This window comes from Ascaphus truei, chromosome 3 (genome assembly GCF_040206685.1).
Source record: "Ascaphus truei isolate aAscTru1 chromosome 3, aAscTru1.hap1, whole genome shotgun sequence".
Classification (NCBI taxonomy): domain Eukaryota; kingdom Metazoa; phylum Chordata; class Amphibia; order Anura; family Ascaphidae; genus Ascaphus; species Ascaphus truei.
The window spans coordinates 122,432,147-122,459,722 of record NC_134485.1 but is presented as its reverse complement, the minus strand read 5'-3'; the positions used below and the strand labels follow the sequence as shown (position 1 = coordinate 122,459,722).

At 46.7% G+C, this 27,576-nt stretch overlaps 1 protein-coding gene across 9 annotated transcripts in view; it reads left to right on the top strand.

Annotated features, from left to right (window-relative positions):
* DCAF6 (DDB1 and CUL4 associated factor 6) overlaps positions 1–26,332 on the top strand; it is a 397,587-nt gene extending 371,255 nt beyond the window's left edge. For all 9 annotated transcript variants that reach the window (XM_075589478.1, XM_075589475.1, XM_075589477.1 and 6 more), the window contains 2 exons: positions 1,550–1,655; positions 23,668–26,332. In XM_075589478.1, coding sequence (XP_075445593.1) covers positions 1,550–1,655; positions 23,668–23,726 — 165 coding nt within the window. In that variant the 3' untranslated portion in view covers positions 23,727–26,332. The remainder of the gene's footprint in view (positions 1–1,549; positions 1,656–23,667) is intronic.
* Positions 26,333–27,576: the final 1,244 nt, after the last annotated feature.

The window sequence follows — 27,576 nt, the reverse complement described above, 5'->3', positions numbered from 1 at the left end:
CAGAATCCATGACTTGGAAATCCCACAGTTCATTCACAGGTTATCAGTACATATACCTATTAAATATAACTCTTTAATAAAATATAGTGGGTCCTGTCTTCTGTGTGATACAAATATAAAAATCCCTGTTCTTGTGTCAGGGATGGAGTGAGAGTATATATTGCCTACACTCACTAGCCTCATTCTTGGCACACTTTAGAAAGGACTTTTAAAACCTTTACACACACAAAATCACTCCCAGCTTTATCACTTAGCTGGAGCACCCCCTGAACCCCTATACAAGGTTCAGGGTACCTGGGCATGTATCTGGGCATCTCATCTTATACTAGGGACCCCTCTTTATACTAGGGACCACATGTATGATTGCAGCTATACATTAACCCCTTCATTCCCCATTTACCTTGTCCGGAAGATGCGGCAGCAGGAATCCTGGCGGTGAGTCGTAAAAGCATTTTCAGAGTCCGAGTTTGCCCGGAGCAATGTGCTTGGCTCATGTTGTATCCCTTAACTCTGGGACCCGGATATATAGATATACATTCTGTAAAGACTTTCTCTGGCAAACCCACCCTGAAACTTACAGCCTAGAAATCTCGCGGTTCCAGCACCCTAGTAGAGGCGAAACACACATAAATCTTTAATGTCGCATAAGTTGGACACAGTCACAGGAATACATTTAGGACATCTGGGTCCAAGAGCTGACATTCAAGGACCCTAACACACGGATCTGGGGTAACCAAGTGGGCTGAACCTTTATTAGTGAGCCTGGTTTACCCCTTCACAGTGGCGTCAGGAACCTTCATGCCAATTTCAGTTCCAGGACAGTTCGGGCCAAGTCTCAGTCAACCAAAAACGTTGTTTTATGTTCTGTAGTAGCTAGGAAAGTCTAGTTTTCAGCGCGGACCCCCAGTTAGGGTGTCTTTCTCATGTATTTTGTGTTCTATTGTGTGTACGCCTATTTTAAGCGAATACATGACAATTTGTTTTACTAACTTGTTTTGCTCAGTGAATAATCCCAGTACAAATTTGTAAATTACCTGGTGTCCAGTGACATAAGGTAGTTAGGGTATTACTATTAACCCCTTGGCTAACTTAGTAACCATGAAAGCATTCATAATGCATTCCCTTATGACTATTATGGCATCCAAAGGGTTAATTGATTATTTTTAATTGGGAAGGTAGATGCCAGGTATATATTGCATTGCAATTTATACCTAGAATCTTCCCCTGAATATGGCTAACAAGAGACAACGTTACTGGGTTTTTTATTCCATCGGAGATTGGCTAACGCCACATTGTCCATATGCAAATGAGGGCCCTAACTTTATTTTTTAATTTTTTTTATTTAAATATTTAGCTTTGTGGATCTCCATTAAAGTCTGGGAAGCTAACGTCCGCTAACTATTTAATTAACGTGACGTTAGTTGCCCAGATTTAACTGAGTTTTGGGGCTCTACGCCCACTAGCTAGCAATGTATTGTCCAAGGGCTGGCCACTCGTGTTACTAAGGAGTATTCTGTTCCATTAATGTATGTTGTCTTCTGTTGTTCAGGTTATTTCACGTAATGAGTTAATGCTTGAAGAAACGCGAAACACCATTACTGTCCCAGCATCTTACATGTTACGGATGCTGGCTTCACTGAACCATATCAGGGCAGGTAAGAAAAAAGCAAACCCTTTATATGCAGTAAGCCACCATTGATGTCATATTGCTGTCAACACCGATTAGGCTGGCTGCCAGTTTTTACATTACATATATCTACGGCAATGGCTTTCAACCTTTTTTTTGGTTAATGAACCCTATAATTATATTGTGGAATTCTGCAGAATCCCAACCCTCTCTAAAAGCGCATCTGAGATTAGGTGTATGCATATACTGCTGCGGCCGAGTTTATTTGAGCATTTGCCCGTTCTCGGCCGCAGCAGTAACCTGGCGCGCGCCCGAGGGTGCCGGGCGCGCGCCAAAGACACGGAGGAGCGCCCTCCGATCGGGGCTTTCTCTCTCCCGCTGCCGGGTCCCCCGGAACCCCCTGCCGCCGTCCCCCACATCGCGGGACACCAGGGCTCCCTCGGGGAGCCCTGGACACGCGTGCAGGGGGCGCAGGCACCCGATGACGCGTGACCGCGCGTCGATGACGCGCGGCACGCCGAGGGAGTGCGGCTAGCATGCCGGGGCATCCCCAGGCTTGCGGAGCTAGCCGCACTCAAATAAAGTGTGCCGGTAGTGTATATATAGGAAAGAAAAGAGGAGAAGCGCCCGATCCATGTGTAAAATCCAATAACAAAGTTTTAATATCAATGAACAAGACAAATGCACACTCACAATTTGTCAATGCAAATAAAGCATTGTATGGGTACACCCATGCGCCAACATGGGAGTCTGCTGTGTGGCTGCTTACTATCATAGGTGCTGTCTAATTATATATATTCACTGTATGTATATATATATATATATATATATAATATATATATATATATATATATATATATATATATATATATATATATAGCGCCATTTATGTATATAGCACTTCACAGTAGTAATACACGGCATAATAATATAACACATAATGGGAATAAGTGCTTCAGACGTGACAGTAAGAATAGGAAGGAGGGTCCCTGCCCAGATGAGCTTACAATCTAAGTGGTAATTAGGTAGAATTTACAGAGACAGTAGGAAGGTGTTATGGTAAGTGCTTCTGCAAGGGGTCAGTGCATCTGAGATGTATAGTATCAGCCAACGTAGCTACCTATGTGCTTTATTAAAGAGGTGTGTTTTTAGGGTGGAGAGAGAGTGTGCCAGTCAGATAAGAGAGGAGGGACATTCCAGAGGTGTTGTGCAGTGAGTGATGAAGGTTTTAGGCAGGAGAGGGCTTTAGATACAAAAGGGGTAGACAGAAGACATCCTTGTGCAGAATGCAAGAGTCGGGCAGGTGAATGGGGAGAAATTAGGGCTGAGATGTAAGGAGGGGCAGAAGAATGTATAGCCTTAAAACTGAGGAGGAGAATTTTGTAAGTAATACGGGATTTAATAGAAAACCAGGAGAAGGATTTCAGTAGGAGAGACGCTGAGACAGATTTAGGAGAGAATAGAGTCATTCTAGCAGCAGCTTTAAGGATAGATTGAAGGGAGATAGATGAGAGGCAGGAAGGCTGAACTGAAGAAGGTTACAATAGTTGCAACAGGAGAGAATGAGGGCCTGCATTCGAGTTTTAGCAGTAGAGGGACAGATGAAATGGCACATCTTTGCAATGTTACGGCGGTAAAAACGACAGGTTTTAGCTACATTGTGAATGTGAGAGGAGAATGTGAGGGAGGAGTCAAGTGTGACATCTAGGTAGCCTACTGGTTGTATGATAGTACTGCCTATAAAAATGTACAAGGGGGCAGTGGGGCCAGGTTTGGGAGGAAGTATGAGGAGCTCCATCTTGGACATTTTAAGTTTGAATTGGCAGAGGGCATTGTTAGAAACCCCAACCCTCTCTAATAGTGTTTTTGAGATCAGATGCATTGTAAGGAACTCCAATCCTCTCTAATAGCACGTCTGAGATCAGCTGCATTGTAAGTGCAGCCCATGGACCACGGGGCAATCGCAGATCAGCCCCCCTACACTGTACTAGGGTCTGGCTACATGTCTTAGTGTGGTGCATACCTGCTGGCAACAGGATGGCCTGAGTCTCCCGCGATGGTATGGGGGATAGCAAGAACAGGTTTCTGGGGTGGATGCCTCGTTCTTTACTCAGTGGTGCAGCGCCTCCATCTCTAGTAAGCCCCAGGAATGCGGGGTGGAATCCATATAGAGAGTATTCCCACACAGGGATGAGAGATTCCAGTCTCACACGAATGTCTCTTTAAATAGCAGCAGCAGCTCTTTATTCACACAGCAGCAAGATCACCAGTCAGATACAGGTTGTATACTCCACCCAGACTGCTCTCCTTCAGGATGGCATCTTCCCCTGCCACCACCCCAGGCCAAGGGCACCCAGGGTGGGGCTAGCTCTTCCCTCACCCCCTAAACAGGGTGAGAGGCATTGGTCCACCTCACTACTATAATTCAAGCAGCTCTACTCAGAGGCTGCTGGCTTCTCCTTCTCCAACTGTACACTAACACAGGCACACTGGACTAGCCAGTGTCACCCTCTAAACTCACACTCCAGACAGACTAACTCACATCCTAGCCAGACTAACACACTAAATATGAATGAAAAAACGAGTGACGCCGCAGTCACGACTCCTCTAAACAGCCAAACGCATGTAGAAAAATAAAAAACTTTATTAATCAAACAAGTGAACAACAGCCATAGTCATCCTCTGACGCGTTTCGTCCGGGTCACGGTGTCTGTTAACTACTTCTTCAGGGAATTCTACGAAACTAGTTGGATGTAACATTCTATTGCCTTATATCTGCTTACATTGGCCTTTGTCTATGTATTGGCCTGTCCTGTTTTTATTTCATCCTGTGTGCTGTTTTGGACACTTGTGAGAGACTTTGTAAGACTGTTCAAACTTCCCTATTGAATCCACCACTGCTGTGTAGACAGTGACGTCATTACACAGCGTCCCGCGACGGAGCGGCATCGTGGCACGCTGAGGGCACCCCAGCAAGCTGCGTTCTAACCTCTGTGCAGAGGATACACCTGCCGAGGTACAGGAGCAGCTTCATATCGGCCAGGAAGCAGGAGCGATTTCACCGAGCCCCAGTACCAGCTGCTGAACCTGGCTGCATGAAGGGAAATCCCCTTGGGAGTGAAAAGACTGACGTCCTGCCCCAGAATCAACTGAGCTGCAGCAGCAGAGGGAAGCAAGCACCCGATTCTACAGTTAACAGCTGCCGAGTGGTAAACAGTGTGATACACACTACATGCCTTTTACCAACTTTTTTCATGTACGCAGATATATTACCCCCTTTTTAATTCTATAATATATTGTTGAATTTGCTTCACTATTTGGCATTGTGCGCTGTTTTCTTTTGTTTCCATTCACTTGAAGAATGATACCTGCCCGGGGCTCCTACCCCGGGGTCCGCAGACTACGACCGGGATTCCGCCTGATCCGACGTCGTCCTCCACACCGCGTTGGGTGAATTCCGGCGTGGATAATATCACCTTAGTCTCAGTGTCTTGGGTGGCGTTCTGAGCCCAGAACCCACCTCGCAGGGCTGCACGGCTTCAGCGCTGTGTCCCTGACTAAGCCAATAGCTAATGGGGCAGTGTCCCTATCTAGGGCCTGTCCCTATAGCACCACAAGCTGGGGGTTCAGGACCTATCTGGGGCCTAGGGGATTGCTGGCCTAATGCAGTGGGTCACTGACCCCTGCACTCACCTCCTTCCCCTAGCTCTTCCTGGTCCAGACTAACGTGCTCCTCAAAACCCCACAAAATGTATCTAAAATCCCTTCAGCAGGGAGAGGCTACAGCCCTATTGGCTCCCTGGCGTCACGTGGGGTCCCCTAGGGCTCATGGGACATGTAGTCCCTGCTGTGAGCCCTCTGCTGATTGCCGTGCTGTTCGCGCAATCACTGCGCATGCGCGAGCACTCTAGGGGCCGCCGCCGCTACCTACCGCACTGCGCATGCGTGAGGATCAATATGGCGGCGCCCTGCCTTGTCGGGCCACCGCGGAGTCTCTGGCGCACCGTAGCGCTCCCTGCTCGGCCCCCACCCTCCAGAACCTCCGGCGGGTCTGCCGCTTGGCGCCGGCAGCACTCGCCATTGCTCCCGGCACGGAGGTAACGAGGGGGGGTCGCTGAGCCGAGGGGGACCCGGCTACATCCTCCCCCTGGTAAAATCCCCATCGTTCCCGCTTGGGACACATACTTGATATAACTATGTACAAAAGTTATATAATGAAAATGGCACAACATCGTTATATAATAAAAATGCAACAATCAATGCGATCTTTACTTATCATCTCTAGATCAGATTGCACATTTCAGTGAACATCACAATGACGGACTGCATTCTGCTGCGAGACCACTGCTGAGCCTCATAATGGGGTGCCCCAATCTGATCATAGGTTATCCGATTTGGAGGGTACCTGACTCTTTGGCTCCTACGGAGCTGTTCTTCAGCAACTCCCTCTGGGGAGTAATAAGTGAAGTCCTGAGGCTCAGCCTCTTCCCTTGAGGGGAGAAATGTCTCTGAACAGTCTCTGTTAGGCACAAAGCACGGGCTCTGTGGATCCAAAGGCTGGCCTGTTGGTGCCACCTTAGTAGGAGTTGGCCTACGGGGCCCTTTACCCGTAGCTCCTCCGGGAGATACCCCTTCTGTGGAATAGTCCCTTTGAGAGGGTCCTTCCATAGGGTCTTCAGGAGTTTCAGAGTGGGTTTCGTTATTTACTGTCTCTTGACCCATCTCTGATAAGTCGGACTCACCGTTGAGCGGTGTGGCCAGTATTTCTGCTTCTTCGTCTCCCACTTGGGGAATGGGGAGAAGGTGATTACGATGCCAAACCTTTACCCGGCCGTCAGTGTCTTTGATGCGATAGACCGGGAGGCCGGGCATCTGTGACTCTACTTCATATACACCGTCTCTCCACCGGTCCGCCAGTTTATGTTTTCCGGGGACTCCTAGATTACGAAGCAACACCTCGTCCCCAGGACGTAGCTCCCGATACTTGACTTTATTGTCATATCGTCTCTTATTGCCAGCATTCAGTTTAGCTGTAGACTTCTCAGCCTGTTGGTAAGCTTGCTGCAAACTGTCCTTTGCCTTTGCACATACTTGAAATGGGTAGCATTGTGTATCCCATCCGTTGATACTCGAAGACGCACATCTACTGGGAGTCTTGCTTCCCGCCCAAACATGAGGAAGTATGGGGAGAATCCAGTGGACTCATGGCGAGTACAGTTGTACGCGTGTACCAACGCTTCTACGTGTCGACTCCATTCCGTTTTCTGCGCTCCCTTCAGGGTTCCGAGCATGTCCAACAAGGTCCTGTTGAATCGTTCAGGCAAAGCATCTCCTTCGGGGTGATACGGAGTCGTCCGGGATTTGGCGATGTTCAGCATTTTGATTAATTTTCGGATCAGAGTGCTCTCAAAATCTCGCCCTTGGTCGGAGTGAAGTCGGTTTGGAAGACCGTAGTGAACGAAGAACTTCTCCCATAGTATTTTTGCGACTGTGATGGCCTTCTGGTCTTTTGTGGGGAAGGCCTGAGCATACCGGGTGTAATGGTCCGTGATGACCAGCACGTTACAGATTCCTCGTGTATCGGGTTCAATACACAAAAAGTCCATACACACCAGGTCCATTGGACCAGAACTCTTGAGATGGGCCATGGGTGCTGCTCTGGTAGGCAAAGTCTTGCGTTGGACGCACCGGGAACAACGGCGGCAGTGCTGTTCCACCGCTTCCCGCATCTTGGGCCAGAAGAACCGGTCTCGGACTAACCCAAAAGTCTTCTCTACACCGAGGTGCCCATGTTCATCGTGTAGAGACTTCAACACCATATATCTCAAGTTTTGGGGTAGAACCAGTTGTCGCCTATCAGGGTGGTTGTGATATTGGAAAAATCATTCAGCCAAGCCGAAAGAATGGCGCTGCACAAACGAGTCAGAGGATCCACCAGCTACTGATGTCTGTTCAATAAATTTTCTTTTAGTCACCACCTTCGTTTTACCCTGTGTTCATGGCTGTGCAGCGCCATTCTTTCGGTTTGGCTGAATGATTTTTCCTGCTTCTACTGCCGCTTTGCCCGCCGGATGACCCTACTCACAGAGGAGGAAACCGCAGGTCACGTGACAACCGCGCGTGAGACCATTCACACGCCGGGAGCAGCGGTGCCTTCCGTACACAGGAGCCTAGCTGAGGTACATACAGGGGTGTTCTCCCCCCACCTCACCAACACTGAAGGTGATCACCGCCGGTCATTTGACCGCCCCACGCGACGCTGGAGCTACGGTGGGGTTGGCGGTGCAACATTGCGACAACATTCTTGAGGACCTCCAAACAGATGGGATACCCTCCTCCAAATCGTGAGTGTTCATAGCAACCCTTGGTGCCCAGAGCTGGGCCAGTTGCTGACTGCTACTGATACGATTATTTTCATTGGGAAAAGGGTCATCTTATTGCTTCTGACGCACCTGACAGGATACATTGTATCCAACTTTACTCTGGTTGTGATATTGGACTACCCTATAGAGCAAGCAATTGTCTATCTTGAACTTGTCCACCTCACGCATTAGCAACGCGACCAGGTCACGGGGAGCACTCTTCAGTAGAGCTGGATTCTTTCTTTGAACAGCTTGCTGAATGATGCTGATTACTGGATCTCTTATTTGATAGTACACTAAGTCTTTCCATCTCATGACTTTGTCATGGGTTATGTTCATTCCCTCGGGATCGCAGTAGGCGGCGGGGATAGCCTGCGACTGGCATCCTAACGAATCTGCAACTCGTGCCCATGTAAACAAAATGTCACTTGGGCTACTCCTTTTAAGGACGGGTACAACAATTCATCTTATTTTAGTTTGTTAACACTGTACAAAGAAATATAGGATTGACCTTAAAGAAAAGCCACCTGATCATTGATGACGGCCGCTATGCTACACATTGCTCGCATCCCAGGCCCGGGGATCTCTTCCCATTCATCATCATCGGGAGTAGCACTTAATTCTGGTCGTCGTGATAGAGCGTCCGCTCTAATGTTCAAAGGCCCCGGCTTGTACTTCAGAGAGAATCTGTAGTTACATAGGGTTGCCAGCCATCTGTGCCCTGCTGCATCCAACTTGGCGGAAGTATTTATCTACGTGAGGGGATTGTTATCCGTCCTTACCTCAAACGTAACATCATAGAGGTAATCATGAAGTTTCTCTGTGATCATCCATTTGAGAGCCAGGAACTCTAGCTTGTGTACAGGGTATTTCTGTTCACTGGGTGTCAGACTGCGGCTGATGTAGGCTACAGGCCAAGGACCCTCGGGGTGCTTCTGATGCAGGACAGCGCCCAGTCCATTGAGACTGGCATCCACATGCAGAACGTATGGTTGTTCTGGGTCAGCATACGCAAGCACTGGTGCTTCAGTCAGGCTTTTCTTCAAGTTCAGGAAGGCCCGTTCACACTCGGGCGTCCACTTATCGCCAAACGGTTGACGGGCCGACGTGGCCTTCCTTCCGGTATCTTCAGGGTATATCTTCAGCAGATTGTTCAGGGGTTTAGCTCGACTAGAGTACCCTTCCACGAAGCGACGGTAATACCCACAGAAACCAAGGAATGATCGCAGTTCCGTGACATTCTCGGGACGCGGCCAGTTCACTACCGCTTCTACTTTGACTGGATCGGTAGCAATTCCTTGAGCAGACACGATGTGTCCCACGTAGGTCACCGAGGTGTGACAAAACCGACACTTGTCGAGGGATAACTTCAATCCTATTTTCCAAGACGGTCTATCACCTTCAGCAGCCTCTCTTCATGCTCTTCCAGGGTCTTCCCGAAGACAATGATGTTGTCCAGGTAGACAAGACACTCCCGAGGGTTCATGTCCCCAATTGTTTTCTCCATCAGTCGCTGGAAGGTAGCAGGAGCTCCACATATACCTTGGGGCATACGTGTAAATTGGTAGAAGCCCAGGGGGCAGACGAAGGCTGTCTTTTCCTGGTCCTCTTCACTCATAGGTACCTGGTAGTACCCAGATCGCAAGTCGAGCACACTAAACCATTGGCTCCCGTTTAGAGCATTCAGGATTTCTTCAATGCAAGGGAGGTTGTATTGATCGGGTACAGTACGATTATTCAGAGTTCGATAATCGACGCACAATCTTACAGATCCATTCTTCTTCCTTACCACCACTATGGGTGATGCATAAGGACTCCGAGACTCCGTCAATATCCCAGCGGTCTCCATTTCCTTCAGGACGTTCCTTACATCGTCCACATCCCTGGGGGCGATGCGACGAGAGCGTTCACGGAACGGAGTGGCGTCACTCAACCTAATGGTGTGTTGGGCGCTGCGACCCACATCCATCTCGCTGGTGGAAAATACCGCCCTTCTTTCATTCAGTTTGGCCGTCAGTCGATCCTTCCAATCAGTTGGCAGCGTTGAGTCTCCGAAGTTGAAGTCCAGATCGACTAACTGTTCACCCACTGCAGCGGCGTTCACCTGGGGTACTGTTTCTACCGGGCTGACAGGATATATGCTGCCCAGGCTTTGTCCTACATCAATGTCCATCGGAAATGGAGAGATATTTTGAACATACACGTAGGTTCGTAGAGGAATTCGGGTCGTCCACTCTCTCACTTCGGGTATTACCCTATACCCTCTCTGGATCTCTTCCTCAGGGGCACTCTCCAGAGAGAACAGATGATCGGTCTCATCTCGATCCGGATAACGGCACCAGACGGCCAGGCGTTGCACTCCCCCTGGTAAAATGGTCGTCAGTTCGCATTGACGATTGTAGAGGTCCCCGTGACGCTCTAAGACATATACTCTGTTGCACTCCTCTCTCAGTACAGGGTCAAGGAGTGGATTGGCCATCGGCAATTCATTGGTCTCTTTCAGGTAGGCTCTGATTACGGCTCGCACTATATCCGTATTTGTTCCCAAGATGACCGGGTACTGACACTGTCCTTGAGGCTTCGGGCATACCATTGCCTCCACATGCATGGGATGTTTCTTGCCGGTATTCAATTGAAGTATCTCCAGTTGAACTCTCACAATCCCATTGATGGGGTGATCTTCATTGCTCAACCCCCTCACCTTCATATGTTCCGCCAACCGCAGGGGACAGTGCTTAAGGTGTTGGTCGTAGAATTGTCGGTATATTATGGTCACTTGGGACCCGGAGTCCAGTAAAGCAGAGGCATAGACTCCTTCTACTACCACACAAAGGATGGCAGAGGGGCCTACCTGACAGTAACCATCTCCGGCCGGAGTTCCATCATCTGGGCTTAGGTCAGTAGGAGCTTCGGGAGGCGCAGGGGTGGCCTCGGATGTCTTGGCTTCTGTGGTCTGTATCCGACAGATCATGGACCTAGCCGGGCTTCCTTTACTGGGCGTTCTCTTTTCTTGAGTGACTCCATCAGGGCACTCTCTGGAGAAATGGCCTTTCTGTCCACAGCCATAGCAGACGATATCTTTAGGATCCAGTCATCTTGGGTAAGTGGGGGAGGATCTCCCCGAAGTCTGGCCTTTCGTTGAGGGCGACTTGGGTGGCTCCTCTTCCTCTTTGATTGGTTTCTTGATCCGGCGAGCGGATACTCCCGGGATATCACTCGCAGGGGGATCTTTGACCTTGGTGCCTGTATGCAGCTTTGTATAGGCTTCATGCCCTTTGACGATCCCCAAAATGTCCATGAAGGTAGGGGGAGGCCCGTTCATTAGTGAGCACCTGATCATGATCACGATGTGATGCGTGGGAATGGCCCCTCGGAGGAACTGCTTGCGCCGGTATTCGTCCATCTCTGAGGCTAGGATGAGGCCACAAATTCGCAATTTCCACAGGACCAGCTGGATTCGTTGAAGGAAGTCTGACAGGTCTTCCTTCTCCTTCTGTCGGAGACCGTAATATTTGAACCACAGCTCACTCTCCTCTTCATCTTTGCCATAGATCTGGACTAACAAGTCTACCATCTGATGAGCAGAGAGATCAGGGTCTTGGTCGCGCTGTGCACTGACCATGGTGGCTGCTGGGGGTCTGAGGCTTTCCAGGATTCTCTGACGTCTGACCGTTTCAGAGCAGGGCCATTCATCGATCACCTTGAGGGTGTGTTCCTTCCAAGACTCGATGCTTTCCTCGCCTGCGGGGACAGGAACCATTCCTGAAAACGCCTTCAACTTCCTGTAATTTTGGGCTTGGGCAGACGTAGTTATCGCTTCCACAAGCTGCGGCAATGTCACTCCTAGCATGGAGCCACCACTGTCTGAGGAACTTGCGATCCCCGCTTCCTGACTGTTAGGGGTTGGGGTGAAGCTGTTCACTAACCGGTTAGGGACCGGTGATGTTGGCGGGCTACCGGCCCAGCTGGTGGCCCCTTGCCTAGCATCAGAAGAGAAGGTCACTCGGTGTAGAGATATGTCTGATCTGATGGGTGTACTGGCGGCCATTTCTTTGTCTTCCCAACCCTCATGTCTGGTAAGGGAAGTTACGTGACTGGAAACGGTTCCAGGGTAAATTAGAGGGCACCCTTGCGGTAAAGTCTCTTGTAGATACACTACTCGTGGGCCTCTATCAGGGGGTATAGCTTGTTCGGTGGCCAGCAATAGGGTGTTCTCTCGCCGGTCAATGTTGTAGTGCTTGCTGATGAGGCGGGCGCCCGCCAGACCAGGTAATGTCTTTACTGCGCTGCAGACAGTAAACATGGATACATCGGCAGGTACCCCGTCTACGGCGACTACGTGTCGCAGGAGCTCTCCTAGCTTTTCGGCCCAGTCGGCCACTTGTTTGGGCGTGAGCGCAGACATGCTGACTGACAGGATAATACGTTAACTACTGAGTAGGGCACCCCAGGACTTCTCTCAGCAGCGCCTCCAAATGTAACGGGTATTCCCTGTGAATACAGACGCTACTACCTGCTGTGTATACCTGTGTGGCTCTCAGGAGCCTAAGCCTCCGCTCGGGGAGCCTGGGGTACATACATATGACAATCTCGTGGTGCAACGCCTCCACCTGGGAGGGATCCCAACGGAGTGGGAAGAGGCCCTCACAGGAAACAATCACGGTAAACACACAGTTGTAAAACAGGACAGGCTTTACTGCATATATGCGCATAACTTATACTCTACTGTAGCAATACTTATTCATATATAAACAGGTGTCCCTCTCTGGAGGAGACACTAACTACTGCATCTCGCAGGACGCTCCCACCTACACCGGGTGATCCCACCCCGTGTCCAATAACCCCACACAATATGTCCCGCACCCTTAAGGTGAGATGATATGTGTGACTGCGCAGCCACTGTTACCGTGTGAGTATAATGTAGGATCGTTGGTGCACTTGAAGACTGATACCTGCCCGGGGCTCCTACCCCGGGGTCCGCAGACTACGACCGGGATTCCGCCTGATCCGACGTCGTCCTCCACACCGCGTTGGGTGAATTCCGGCGTGGATAATATCACCTTAGTCTCAGTGTCTTGGGTGGCGTTCTGAGCCCAGAACCCACCTCGCAGGGCTGCACGGCTTCAGCGCTGTGTCCCTGACTAAGCCAATAGCTAATGGGGCAGTGTCCCTATCTAGGGCCTGTCCCTATAGCACCACAAGCTGGGGGTTCAGGACCTATCTGGGGCCTAGGGGATTGCTGGCCTAATGCAGTGGGTCACTGACCCCTGCACTCACCTCCTTTCCCTAGCTCTTCTTGGTCCAGACTAACGTGCTCCTCAAAACCCCACGAAATTTATCTAAAATCCCTTCAGCAGGGAGAGGCGAGGATCAATATGGCGGCGCCCTGCCTTGTCGGGCCGCCGCGGAGTCTCCGGCGCACCGGAGCGCTCCCTGCTCGGCCCTCACCCTCCAGAACCTCCGGCGGGTCTGCCGCTTGGCACCGGCAGCACTCGCCATTGCTCCCGGCACGGAGGTAACGAGGGGGGGTCGCCGAGCAGAGGGGGACTTGGCTACATATGTTTGTTTCAATGGAATAAATGACAATTTGTTTTACTTCTTGGTTTTGCTCAATGAATGATCCCGATTTAAAGGTGTAATTGCCTGGTCTCCCATGACAGTTTTGTTGGCTAGTTTAGAATTAATGTATTGTTTTGTTGGTTAGTGCTTTTATTTCTTAAATTGATTGGTTGGCTAGTTTAAAATGTAAATTGTATTTATTTAATTGGGGTGTTTAGGTGCTTGTGTATGTCTTTTATTATTGTGTATTTTTGGCCTTCATGCTTTTTTATTAGTGTGACCATTGACTGCTATAGTGGTCTATCATGCCCATATTATATGGATATGATATACCACTATGCCAATCAACGGGTAGAGGGTGGGTGTAGTGGTCCCTGGGTGGGTGCTTAGGCCACCAGGGTTATTAAGGGGTAAGGGGCCATTAGTTTGTATTATTTCTTGTATTCTTTCTGGCAACGGTGGACATTGATCTGCAGTATGCTGATGAGTACGTCTTTCATGATGGCAGGGATAAGTTGAACATTTTATTTACTTTATTTATGCTGCCTGGCTAATGTTTGATTTAATAATGAGCAAATGAGCTATTATCCATATCTGGATAATAGTTAGTTTGCCCATTACTGTACTGTGTGTATATTTTTGTGTTACAAAAAATAATTGCCACAGGATTGGTACTGTAGATACCAATGGGGACCACCCGAGGGTCCGCAGGGACCCATGGGGATCACCGGAGGACCCCCAGGGACCCGTGGGGACCACCCAGGGACCCCTCTGTGGCCCCCGGACACCCATCGGGACCACCTGGAGGCCCACGGATATTTGCGGGGACCACCCGGGGTCCCCCGCCAGCCTCTGGCATCAATCCTGTGCAGAATTTTTTTTAAGTGTTTTTATTTGGGGGCACGGGATGGGTGGGTTGTGTATTGGTGGTTTGTACATATTGTAAAGTTTATTGGGGGCAGAGCGGTTGAGTGAAGGGCCAAGTACCCGCTTCACTCACCCCTCTGCCCTCAATAAACCTGCTATTGTGCCTTAACCCCTTCATTGCCTTAGCGGCTATCCGCTAAGTTAATGCAGCTGCTTTAATGTAATTCTTATTAATAGTGTGCGGGAGCAGAGGGTCTCCTGAGCTGAAGTGCTTTAATGTGTGCCTCAGTCACCCCCTGTTTCCTGAGTTACAGGCCCTGGTAAGGGGCAACGGGTGCCTGTATCGCTGCCATTTTTAAATCATCCGCGTCACGTGACCGGGGGATTTAAATAATGAAGGAGATACCGGCAGCCCATATCTGGGTCTGCAACGCAGGAAGCAGGGGGTCCCCGAGGCTCAAATCAATCCGGTTCATCTCAGGAGACCCCCTGCTCCCGCACACTATTAATAAAAATTACATTAAAGCAGCTTCATTGCCATAGCAGATAGCCATTATGGTAACGAACTTGTTCATTTTTTTTATTTGGGTTTTAATACTAGTGTATTGTAGCAGATCCTCATTGATTTGAGGTCCGGGGAACCCCTGCTTCCCGAGATACAGGCCCCATTATGGGGTGTAGAACACAACAAAGGGGCCACAAGGGGTCAGTAAAAGTCCCTTAATGTTGCACTCAAGTAATGATGTAATATATTGTATTTATAAAGTAGCTTGTCAGGTTGTATACTTCCTGCTTATTGTAGCCTAAGGGATGTGTCAGATTACAGCCAAGATTACTTACTGTGTACACACTATATATACACTAAGTCCTGATCTACGCAAACCTGGGCATATACTACTGTATACCACACCTTGCCTGACTATTAGGATCTTGACTAGTATCTAGTTGTAGAAGAAAAAGATGCACTGGTGAACACACCTGAAGTGCAGGTTGGATGCGCTAATATTACACAGACTGTCACAAATCCCTGGATGACCAAGGGGGAGGGATCAAGGTATGAGGATATCTCAGGAGTGCATGAATAACAAGTACAAAAACGGCAAACACAGTAACTAATCAATGAATTCCTTGTAGTCCAAAAAACAATATAAAAGAATAAATAATGAATAACCACTGATAATTATTGCAATCCCATAATATAGCTCAGCACTGTGTAACTCACGTGTTCCGTTTGAGTATGATTATAAATGTCCAATCAACAAAGTCCAATAACAAAGATGAGTGTAAAGATGGTCCTCAACACTTAGTGATATAGAATCCTTGTAGATGTAATTTACTGTTGCCCACACAAGAGGATACCACTTACAAAAAGCGATATCCATCGAAATCCCTCCATTTGCCATTCTCAGCGTGATGACAAAGTTTCTTTTTGAGGAAGAAAAATAAAAGTATTACTGTAATGGTTGGTTCAAATTAGTCTGTCCCCTAAAGAAGTTCCCACAGTCCCCTCGGTCAGTCCCAACAATAATTTTCTCGGGGGGCGTCTCTTGTTCACATACACGCATGCGCCTAGATGTGATGAGACGCATATGCACAAGCTTCCAATGCGCATGCGCCTAGCTGTCCACCAATTGTTCAGTATCTACTGTAGAAGCTGCTCAGCCAATGATATTGCTGGACTACATTTTGGCGAATTGTGACTAAAAGAACTAAATAACCATAAGCAAAGCGATTGATTACAGGAGAATTGCTTTACTGTGCATTGATATTGATATGGTAAAAAAAGAATTGCATACGGCAGCTGTATCCACCATAGACATTGCCATTCGGTTGGCGCCGAGCCACTGCCAGTCCCATAGTCTTGATTATACATGTAGTTGACAGGTGACAGCTGATGAAGCTGGAAATCGTTTTGGTACATGCAAGCTTGCTGGTATCTGTACGTGAAATCCTGCTCAGGCTGCAGGTATCCAGGCGGGGACAGATAGCTAGGGTTGCCGGTCAGCAGGTTTTCACTGACGGTCGGACCGTTATTGGAAGCCGGTGCTGGCGCATTGCTTGCCTGGGACTGACTATTCTTAGTTGGTTTTCCCATGACCTTTCGCTTTTTGAACTCTCCATGATCAAAGATACTGGAAAAATCAGGGGCAACACCAATCCCTTCCTCCTGTAATTCCGGGTGCAAGAGCAATACGAAAAAAACGCGGATCGATGCATAACTTTTTCCTTATTGCACGCTTCCACACATGAGCATCTGGTGAAAATTTGTAAAAGTCATAATTTTAGATAAAATATTGATAAATTTGACCAACTGTGGCCATCTTATCATCTGCTGAACTAATTGCTGACCATATTAAATAAGCGTACGTTATGTCGGGGTTTTTGAACACGGACTGCAGTGGTGTACTCATCTCTGGACCTCTCTGGACAATGGAATAGAACACCAGATACTTTGCATAACGTTTTTAATATGAAACACCTAAATAGATACAGTGTTGTAACTTCTTCAGTACCAAGGTCAATTCACAAAGGACCACTGTGGTATTTTTTAAACACCTTCAAGTCGACACATTACTGAAGCGCATGCGCATACAGTACGTTAGAATTAATTACAATTCGTGAATATCTGCCACCTGGCGGATACGCGAAGAATTGCAACCAATTAAATCCGAACCATTCTCATTAAACAGATCAAGCGTGGGTGACGCCGGCATGATTGTGACATGAATACGGCATGAATGTCGCATGAACGCCGCATGAACGCGGCGAAGCGCGTGGCTTTCGGAAAAAGTCACCGAAAAATATTGAAGTGTTAAAATAAAAGCGGCCGCGGCTGTAGCAACTTTGAAAAGTCCGTCCTAGCTTTAGTGACGCAAGTCACTGGATGAGAGGGTGAAAGATCAGTGCGCAACTAATTAAATGGACTATGAGCGTTGTGCGCTGTGTCTTTTGTGTTTTTATCTGTAAGTCACTTGATGGTCTGGTTCTCTGACTCGGCCATCTCCTTACATACACTCTGCTAAGCTATCTTTAGCATGGAGATAGGAGGAGCGACCAACCAGAGCATGGGAGCCGTATCCACTAGCCAATAGAAACAGGGGCTCGTCTCCTGTCTGACATCAGAGGAGGAGACATGCCAAGCCGGCTCAAAAAGCCGGGTGAGCGGGAAATATTATTTAGTCAATGGGAGAAGCGCCTACGAGCCGTATCTCCCCCAGCTATCTTATTGCCACCTGCTGGCAGGCTCTACCAAGTCTGGCAGATACAAAAGGTGTCCCCACAGGGTGCCCTTAGTTCTCCGGACCTGGAAATTCACCTTTTCTTGCCCACCATATGGTCTCTTACCTCTGGATACCCTCTGCTTTTTGAGCTACAGACTCTATACAGACATACCGGCGTCTAGACAGATGCCCTTGCTGACTGTATAGAGTCTTATAACAAATGTATAAAACATTATAAGGTACACGTTAATTAATAATGGACGTTGGGGAACCTTATACTTATCAGGGAAATGGATTTGGGATATTTGGGCTTGAAATCCAGGAGTCAGGAGTCAGGAGGACGCTGTGTAGCCCCAGTATAATTCACCCCACGTATGGGCAAATCATGCCTGCTCGGCATGGAGAATGTAAGGACTACCGGTAATTTTGGCCCTCGAACTCCTGCAAACAAAATAATTGTATTTCTACCCAAATATCCCACCTAAAACTTGCACATACGAAGCAGATGAAGAGCCCGGACGAACAGGCTTCGGAGAGCACAGCCCAAAAAGCAAAAATCGTGAACCAGACCAAAGTGCCAACAAAAAAAGGTAGGTTTATTCTTTAGTGGATAGGATGGTCAGAGATGACCAAGAGAAAGCGTTCCCATAGATTGCACTCAACTAAATTAATAACTCTGAGTGATAGTATATGTACACAGATAAATCAACTATATTAAACCATATGGGTATAGGAGGTTAAAATACAAAACAAAAAATTATTTATTACTTAATTTATACTTATTACATACACAAAAAGGTAAACCAAAATATATATAGCTAATCTAAAACCTCTTAAGGGGAGTTGAAGACGGAGTGGATCGGCAAAAGGGTGAGGTATAGCAAAGTGTATGAAAAAGGATGTATACAGCGCAGGCACAATAGTGCCATATATAAGTAATTCTGCCTCTAGACCCAAAAGTGTTGGTCTATTATATAGAGTATATGCGCTGTGGTGACTAGGGTTAGTCACAATACACAATACACACTAGCCTCTGTATGTCAGAAGCTCACAGTTAAGCGTCACTGTGTAATTGAATGCAAGCAGCTAGATATCTCTCACTTATCAGACTCCTCAAAGCGTGGAGGGATATTACTCTAATGAGTATGCTGTCTCGCAATTGCGCGCTGTATATCACCCATATCCGGTTACGTGATCTTCTACATGTTAGTGTTGTGATGGATTCAACACTTCAGCCAAGTCCTCGTCTTCCGTAAGGATGTGCCAATATTTGGTAAAGATACGTCTGAGGTCATGCCACTGAGTATTATATGTGCCAATAAAACGTATTACTTCTTTGGTGTCAGGTCTCTTTTTGTTTTGTGTCAGAAGTGTGTCTCTTGTTGTATGTTTATTGTTTAGCTCTCTTTAGTGCTTTCTGGACTGCATTCTTGCTGTATCCCCTCTCATAAAACCTCTGGCTCATTTCTTCAGCCTTGGTCGCAAATTCTGCCATAGTAGAGCAGTTGCGTCGTAGGCGGAGAAATTGTCCCGTAGGTATATTTTGGACCAGATGGGTGGGGTGGTGGCTATCTGACCGTAGAATGCTGTTGGTTGCTGTGGGTTTTCTAAATAGTGTGGTTTGTAGGTACCCTTCGGCATGACTATTGTCAGCATCACACACATTACCATTCAATAGATCATACACACAGGGATCATGTAACTATTACAGTCAGAATACCCATTTAAGCATCACTAATCTACAGATGTGGTTATACTATCCACACAATACCTGATAGCGGAGGACGAACCTATCAGGAACGTAGGCGTACACTAAACACGCCCATGGTACCGCCCCCAGGAGGTATAAATACACACCATTGAGGAGACAACTTATACTCCTCCCCCCAGAAGAAGCGCCGCTTGGCGTGAAACGATCGTCGGGTGACAGGCGACGCTCATACCGATGACGTCAGCCGTTTGCTTTTACAGAGTGTGAGACGGAGGCTGAGGCATCTACGGTGTTCACAGAGCCTAAAGATCCGGATATGGGTGATATACAGCGCGCAATTGCGAGACAGCATACTCATTAGAGTAATATCCCTCCACGCTTTGAGGAGTCTGATAAGTGAGAGATATCTAGCTGCTTGCATTCAATTACACAGTGACGCTTAACTGTGAGCTTCTGACATACAGAGGCTAGTGTGTATTGTGTATTGTGACTAACCCTAGTCACCACAGCGCATATACTCTATATAATAGACCAACACTTTTGGGTCTAGAGGCAGAATTACTTATATATGGCACTATTGTGCCTGCGCTGTATACATCCTTTTTCATACACTTTGCTATACCTCACCCTTTTGCCGATCCACTCCGTCTTCAACTCCCCTTAAGAGGTTTTAGATTAGCTATATATATTTTGGTTTACCTTTTTGTGTATGTAATAAGTATAAATTAAGTAATAAATAATTTTTTGTTTTGTATTTTAACCTCCTATACCCATATGGTTTAATATAGTTGATTTATCTGTGTACATATACTATCACTCAGAGTTATTAATTTAGTTGAGTGCAATCTATGGGAACGCTTTCTCTTGGTCATCTCTGACCATCCTATCCACTAGTTCACAGTTCCATGCACCGCTTTTTACTTTAGTATAGATTATTAAGGTGAGCAGTGTTTTTTCCATTCCCTACTTCTGCGTAGGTTTATTCTTTAACAGGAATCATCCTCAACATGGCAGTTGTATACGGACAGTCTTCTTATGCGTTTCGCACACCAGGCGCTTTATTAAAGACTCCTTGATAAAGTACAGAACTGTATGAAACACATAGGAGAGCTGTGTACCTCCTTTTTTTATTTATGATTCAATAAAACTTTTTTGTTTTTGGACCCTAGTCCCTTGATTACTGTATGCGCTGCTTTTCTCTCCTTTTTTCCTCATTGAAGCTACTTCAGGGGATGGTACGCCACAGAAAGGCCTCCTGAAGTAGGACACTATTTCATATACAAATGTGAGTCCTTTCATGATTTTGGATTATTTTGAAGACACCCCCAATGAGGTTTTTGGTGAGTGTGGAGCAGCCCATTTTTTTATAACCTTCAGGGGATATTTGTCATACTGCTATCAAGTTATCTCAGGATTGTGAATTTACATTATCCATTCCCATTATGTAGTTCTGTGTCTACATTATGAAATACTGAGAAGGATCCAATTTCTTGACAAGCTAATACCCTTTTGTTGCATTTCAAAATACTGTAAACCTACATTTTTTTGCTGGCACTTTGGTCTGGTTCCCGTTTTTGCTTTTTGGGTTGTACTTTCCGTAGCCTGCCCGTCCGGGCTCTTCATCTTTTTCACTTACTTGGAGACGCACACATGCTGATGTACCCTGGGTTGTTGATCTACATACCGCTGCAGTGAGTACTTATTTCAATCTACAAGTGACTTTGTTTCCTTTAATGCTTTTGGATGCTATGTTTTATTGGAGTCTGAATAGGAGGGGTGTATACAAATGATTGCACTAAGGAGGGAGCAATCTGGGTTGTCCGTTATTCATTTGGGACTTATCATACTTACCCACTTCTCCCATATCTCCTTCCCCCCCCCCCTCCCACTTGTTAGCAGTGCTTCTTCCCTTAGACGGCTGAATATTACCTTTCTTAATTAATGGGCACTGTGTTACAGACTTATTATTATACTCACTTAGCACCTGGACAGCAAACAACCAAGCTCCTTCTAATATTATTCTGTACATATGGACTTATAGGAAAAATATGTTGTATGGTGCTCAATAGAAAACAGCAAAAAACATGATAAAATCTTGAAAAAATGGATTTAACCCAATAAATGCAGGTAACCAATAATTCCGAACGATGTAAACTGGTGAACTATAATCCCACAAAGCACTGTAGTACGGATACAATAATAGTTTAACACTTGCCGGTGACCAGTATAACGAACATCTATTAAACGGAATAAACTTGATATACAAAGTCCAGTAACATAGTGGATAAACTGGAATAGACTCACATGGGGATGAATATCCACGATTGACAGCAAGTCCTAGTATGTCCAGTAGTCCACGGGTTAAATGTGCCTCCGTCTGTGGAAGATACACTGAGCAAAAAGAGAAAGAAAAAAACGGAGCACTATATCCAAAACTGGCTGAGCCAGCACAAAAAACAAGGATGCGTTCCCATAATAAAAATTAAAGCTTATTTTAATGGAGCAAGAACAAAAAACGCGTTGGTGTGGTTTTTTTGTTCTTGCTCCATTAAAATAAGCTTTAATTTTTATTATGGGAACGCATCCTTGTTTTTTGTCCTGGCTCAGCCAGTTTTGGATATAGTGCTCCGTTTTTTTCTCTCTCTTTTTGCTCAGCATATGGACTTATATATTTATGTTATCTCTCTGAGGATGTTGTTGATTCGGTCTGTGAGGCAATAGGGTGAGATTGATAGTATCAATATACATATATCTATTACACATACGAAGTTTCACAGTTCTAGGGCCAAGGGAACATGAAAACAGCAAAAAGCAGGGGTCACTTTATTTTTCACATGTATAATCCGTGGTCCCTGTCTTATGGTGCTATTTAGCTGCCAGGGACCCTATGGTTTCAGGGGTTACCAGAGGGCTTAACATTTATTGTATAGCCTGGCTACCTCCTCCCGTCACAAAGGGCATTCCAGTAAGAATGTGAAAAAGGCTTTAGGCGGAGATGGCTTTATATATAAAAGGGGTAGACAGAAGACATCCTTGAGCAGAACGCTGGTAGAAGAGTGCTTTCTCTTCTTGAGTCTTTGACCGAAGATGTTATCTTGTCCAACTCCAAAATAACTCCATGCCACTTATAAACAAGCCACTTGCACAAAGGACATTGCAATCCCTAGCATTGTAACTTTTACCATTTCTAGTTATTTTTTCGGGGAAACTGTCAGCCACAGTTTCCTCAATGTTAGTTTAGCGGCTGCCCACAGCTTTTTACCAGTGGCCTGAGATTAGTTGATTTTCCTCAGTAATTTCCGGCCATGGAGAACATTAGAATGTTTACATCTGTATGCAACAGAGAAAAACGTAAAACCTTGGCTCATGCATATACAGTAGTAGATCTGGATTATACAGAAGCTACAATTAGTGCACCATCAGTTAATGGGGTGTATTACTGTTGCGGCCGGGCTGAATCTAATGTTCGCCGGGTGCATAGCGGGCTAGCCGCGGGTCGGTTCTCCGTTTAAAAACGGAGTTTCCCGCACGGCGTCCGCTTCAATAGATAAGCGCTAATGGCGCTTACTATTGAAAGCGCCCGAGGCGCGGGAAAACCGGACGGTTTTCGGCCGATGACTGCCGCGCGCTGCCCGTGCTATTTTTCAACTGCGGGGGCAGCCGCATTAGACTCAGCCCGGCCGCAACAGTATATGTTATTATACGACTATTATTTTGTGTGTATAGGCTTTGCACTTTTTCTTTATTTTGTTATTTATTCTTGAGACTGTACACCGAACATTATAGAGAAACACAACAAGGGCATACTAACACACAAACACACACACACACACACACACACACACACACACACACACACACACACACACACACACACACACACACACACACACTAAAACAACAAGGACACAAATGTTATACAAGAATGCACTAAAACAGACATTCACATAAAACCAAGAGGTAACACAGTAAGAACACATGCTTGTTTGAGCTTTCTGGAACTGTGTAATACTTAGTAATACCCAACAGCCAATTAGGTAGGACATTTCAATGGATTTTAGGGAAATTGTCTGGGCTGCAAAACTGGGACAAAAAAGGTTGCAATAAATAGCATCAAATGAATCAAAGAAAAAAAAAAACTATTGAAAGCAAACCCCCATCATCCCTACCAAAGGCAGCAACACTGTCTAGCAATACAAATAAATAAAGTAACACAGTCTTGCATTGTTCCTTGTATGTATAGAAATTGGATTATAGGCAACATCAAAAATATTTATGTACACACCAAAAATCTTATACATCTTTGTTCTTGATTTACAGACCGATTGGAGGAAAGGCCAGAAGTTAATAGTGAAGAGAATTCAAATGAAGATGAGTAATCACATTTCAAGAGCATTTAAACATAGCATAACATGTAAAATGAATTTACTATATTTTCTTTTTCAAAAATTAACTTCCATGAAATGTTTTTTTCTTGCTTTTCCACACTGTAATTAAAAATGTATGGAGAATCCATCAAATAGAATCGATTTATTTCCAACTCTCCTACTTATCCTTACTAATCGATACACGTCAACAACGTGTTTATTAATCTATTTCAAGTGATGTAAATTGTTAAACATGTGGCCCTGTATTGACTTTTACTTGAATGGGCCGTTAAGTGTTTTCTGATGCATGAAGGTGTCTTACGGCATATTACCGCTTAGTAAATATGGTCCACAGTAGATTTGTATTCTTTAAAGTAGAGCTTTTTAACTTGTTTTTTTTTAAGGGGGCTGGTTTTGAAAATACTTTTAGCTAAAAGGGCCGGATATAACCTTTGAGTAGGCCCTACACCTCTGGTATTGCAATGATCTTGTCTAGCGTGAAGCATGAGGGGTAGTGGTAGGCAGGGGTGGTTTGTTAAAGGCATGAGGATGCTACGGGAGCAATGAGAATGCACAGCGGAAGATATTTGGGGATGGTTGTGGTCACACATTGTGACGGTGAGGGGGTAACCAGGCTTTATAATAAAGGTTTAGCCCACTTGGTTGCCCCTGAACTGTGTTTTGGGGGTCCTAGAGTGTTGGACCTGTGTATTGTGCATGCATTACTGTACCATGTAATAAAATATGTGACAATTGCAATTTTTTATGTTTTACCCTTTCCAGGAGTGCTAGTAAGTAGAGACAACCAGGCTGTTAGTTTCAGGGTAGGTTTGACGGAGAAACTTCTTTCAGATTGCGTCTATTTAGCGGGGTTCCAAAGTTACTGGAGACCCCAAAAATGTACCCTGGATTCAGGTTAGATTCCCGGCTACATTGAAGCACAGTGCTCCCGTCAAAACCCTACCATGAAAGCATTGTTGCGGCTCACCGCTAGTCTGCCTGCTTCAGCACATACCAGAGGGTAAAACAGGGCACCGAGGGGTTAGGACCACTGGACCTGTACCGGGGTCGCCCAGTGTAATGAGGGGATGTCCAGTGTTTGCCCAGACCCCCTAAACCTAGTATAACGGTTTGTGGATTACTCCAGCCAGAGATAAGGCTTTGAGAATTTTAAAAGTAAAGTCAAAATGTTTAAAAGTCTACTTTGCTGTGCGTAAGGGATAAAGGCTAGTGTAAAGGGGACAGTTTTAGATTTACACTTTATCTCATACACCAAAGGTCTGTAACAAATTTTAGCAGCAGAATGTATAAAAGTATATTTTATTAAGCAGGAGTGTTTTAAAATATGTTTAAACTTTATACATTAAACCAGGCAGGGACTTTGATCCTAGGAACAGAGGGGGGGCTCCTGGCCACTGGGGCTTTGGTGCCAGTGAGTCTAATCCCAGGTCCGTAGATCAAAGTCACACTAGCTGCCAGGGGGTGTGAAAGCCATCTAAACAGGATACTGCACCGACACACTTTATTCGAGCAAATACCCGGTATGTACCTGGCAGATACCTGGAATGCGCCACTCCTAACCTCTGACAAGCCCCGTTGCATTTGCCTTCCCAGCCTGGGTTCATGCCTGGCTGATGGGCAGCTGATCTGTTAAATGATAATGATTAGGATTTAATAGGCTGCAATGCTTCGCGTGTCTACCAGATGGCATAAATTCATGAATTGTAATGCAGTTTATATATATATACTGTGCAGTATTGCAGCCAGCGGGAATAAAATGCTTCAATCCCTGCTTGGAAAATAACTCAATGTACTCGGGCAGAAAACAGTCACAAACCTCAATACACCCGGGTATACCCGAATTCGTGGGACTAGCCAAGCTCGAATAAAGTGTGTCGCCAGTGTAGCTGAGTTAAGTGTTCAAGTCCTGGGAATATTGCAGGCCATCTGGGCAAGTAGTCACCTCCCTAGACTGAGAGGCACCTGCATGACAAGTAGGGAAGATGGCGTTGTTCGCACATGCTCCTTTACCATGTTGAAGCTCAGGTGCCAAGCTTTCACAAACCTGGCAAAGTATGTTGGTGACTAGAGATGAAGTTCCCATGCTGGTGGGTTGGCTGTAATGCTGTTGGACTGACTTTGCAAATGTCATAAAAAAGTTAGTAGTCAGCCCAGAGAGCAGTTTTTCCCCAGAGTTTCTTAAGAGTTTTTGCTAAGGAGATTCCTAAGAGATTGCTAAGGAGATTCCTAAGAGATCAGAACACCGATCCGACCTGTGATTCCAAGGTCCAAAGTGTGTAACCTTCACGGAGGCGTCGGACCGACCCAAAGAAGCCTTGCGGAGACATCAAGGAAACAGCTACAGGACTTTAAGCAGAAAAGTTTCTAAGTCACACTTTCAGTACTATTTGGAGTGGAAAGTGCGGGAGTTGCTGGAGGCTCATGCTGATTTGAGCTCCAGAACTTTTCGGGCTAAGACCTGATCAACCAACAGACTATTTAAAGACTTTGTTTCAATCAGGAAAGTTAGTTTTTCAACCCCAAACCCCCAGTAAGTGTATTTTCTTCTGCCAATGTCTGTTTGCCTGTTTCTACGGAATAAATCGCACTTTATTTTACTTATTGGCTTTGCTCAGTGATATGATCCCGGTATAAATATGTAAGTACCTGGTCTCCCATGGCACACACACATACACGCAGTCACACACATATATGCAGAGTCACACACACGCAGTCACGCAGAGTCACACACATGCAGAGTCACACACACGCATGCATGCAGAGTCACACAAACAAACGCAGAGTCACACACGCACGCAGAAACACGCATGCAAAGTCACACACACGCACGCAGAGTCGCACACACGCATGCAGTGTCACACACACGTGCAGTCGCACGCACACAGTCGCACGCACGTATGCAGAGTCGCACGGACGCACGCAGAGTCACACGCATGCAGATTCGCACGCACGCTCGCAGAGTCGCGCACGCTCGCAGAGTCGCACACGCATGCTCGCAGAGTCACACACACTCGCATAGTCACACACACACAGAGTCACACACACACGCACGCTCGCAGAGTCACACGCACGCTCGCAGAGACACACACACACGCACGCTCACAGAGTCACACACGCACGCTTGCAGTGTCACACACGCACGCTCACAGAATCACACACACGCTCGCAGAGTCACACACACACACACACTTGCAGAGTCACACACACACGTACGCTCGCAGAGTCACACACACACGCTCTCAGAGTCACACACACGTACATCTAGGCTTAAGTTTCAGGGTGGGTTTGTCGAAGAAAGTCTTAACAGAATGTGGCTATGTATCGGGTTCCAGAGTTATGGGATACCCCAGGAGTTGGATCCAGGAATCGAGTGAGATTCTCTGATGCAGCCAAGCACATTGCTCCGGACAAAGTCTGACTCTGAAAGTGCTATTATGACTCATCGCCAGGATTCCTGCTGCAGCATCTTCCAGACAAGGTAAACGGGCATGAAGGGGCATTTGTAGGCACTGCTGGCTATTATAGGAAGTTTGTCCCAGTACAGCGCCATGGCTAAACCTTTGACAGATCTGACACAGAAGCGACTCCCAGTTCTGGTAGCCTGGTCTCCTGCCTGTTGGCTACAGAGAGTTTCTTGGGAAAATTGCAAGCTCCTTCGCTGGAGTCTTGCCGTGTACTGCTGCGGCCAAGTTTATTCGAGCATTTGCCCGTTCTTGGCCGCAGCAGTAGCCTGGCGCGCGCCCGAGAGTGATGGGCGTGCGCCGAAGCAGCGGAAGAGCGCCCTCCGATCGGGGCGCTCTCCCTACCGCTGCCGGGTCCGCCGGGTCCCCCGGAACCCCCT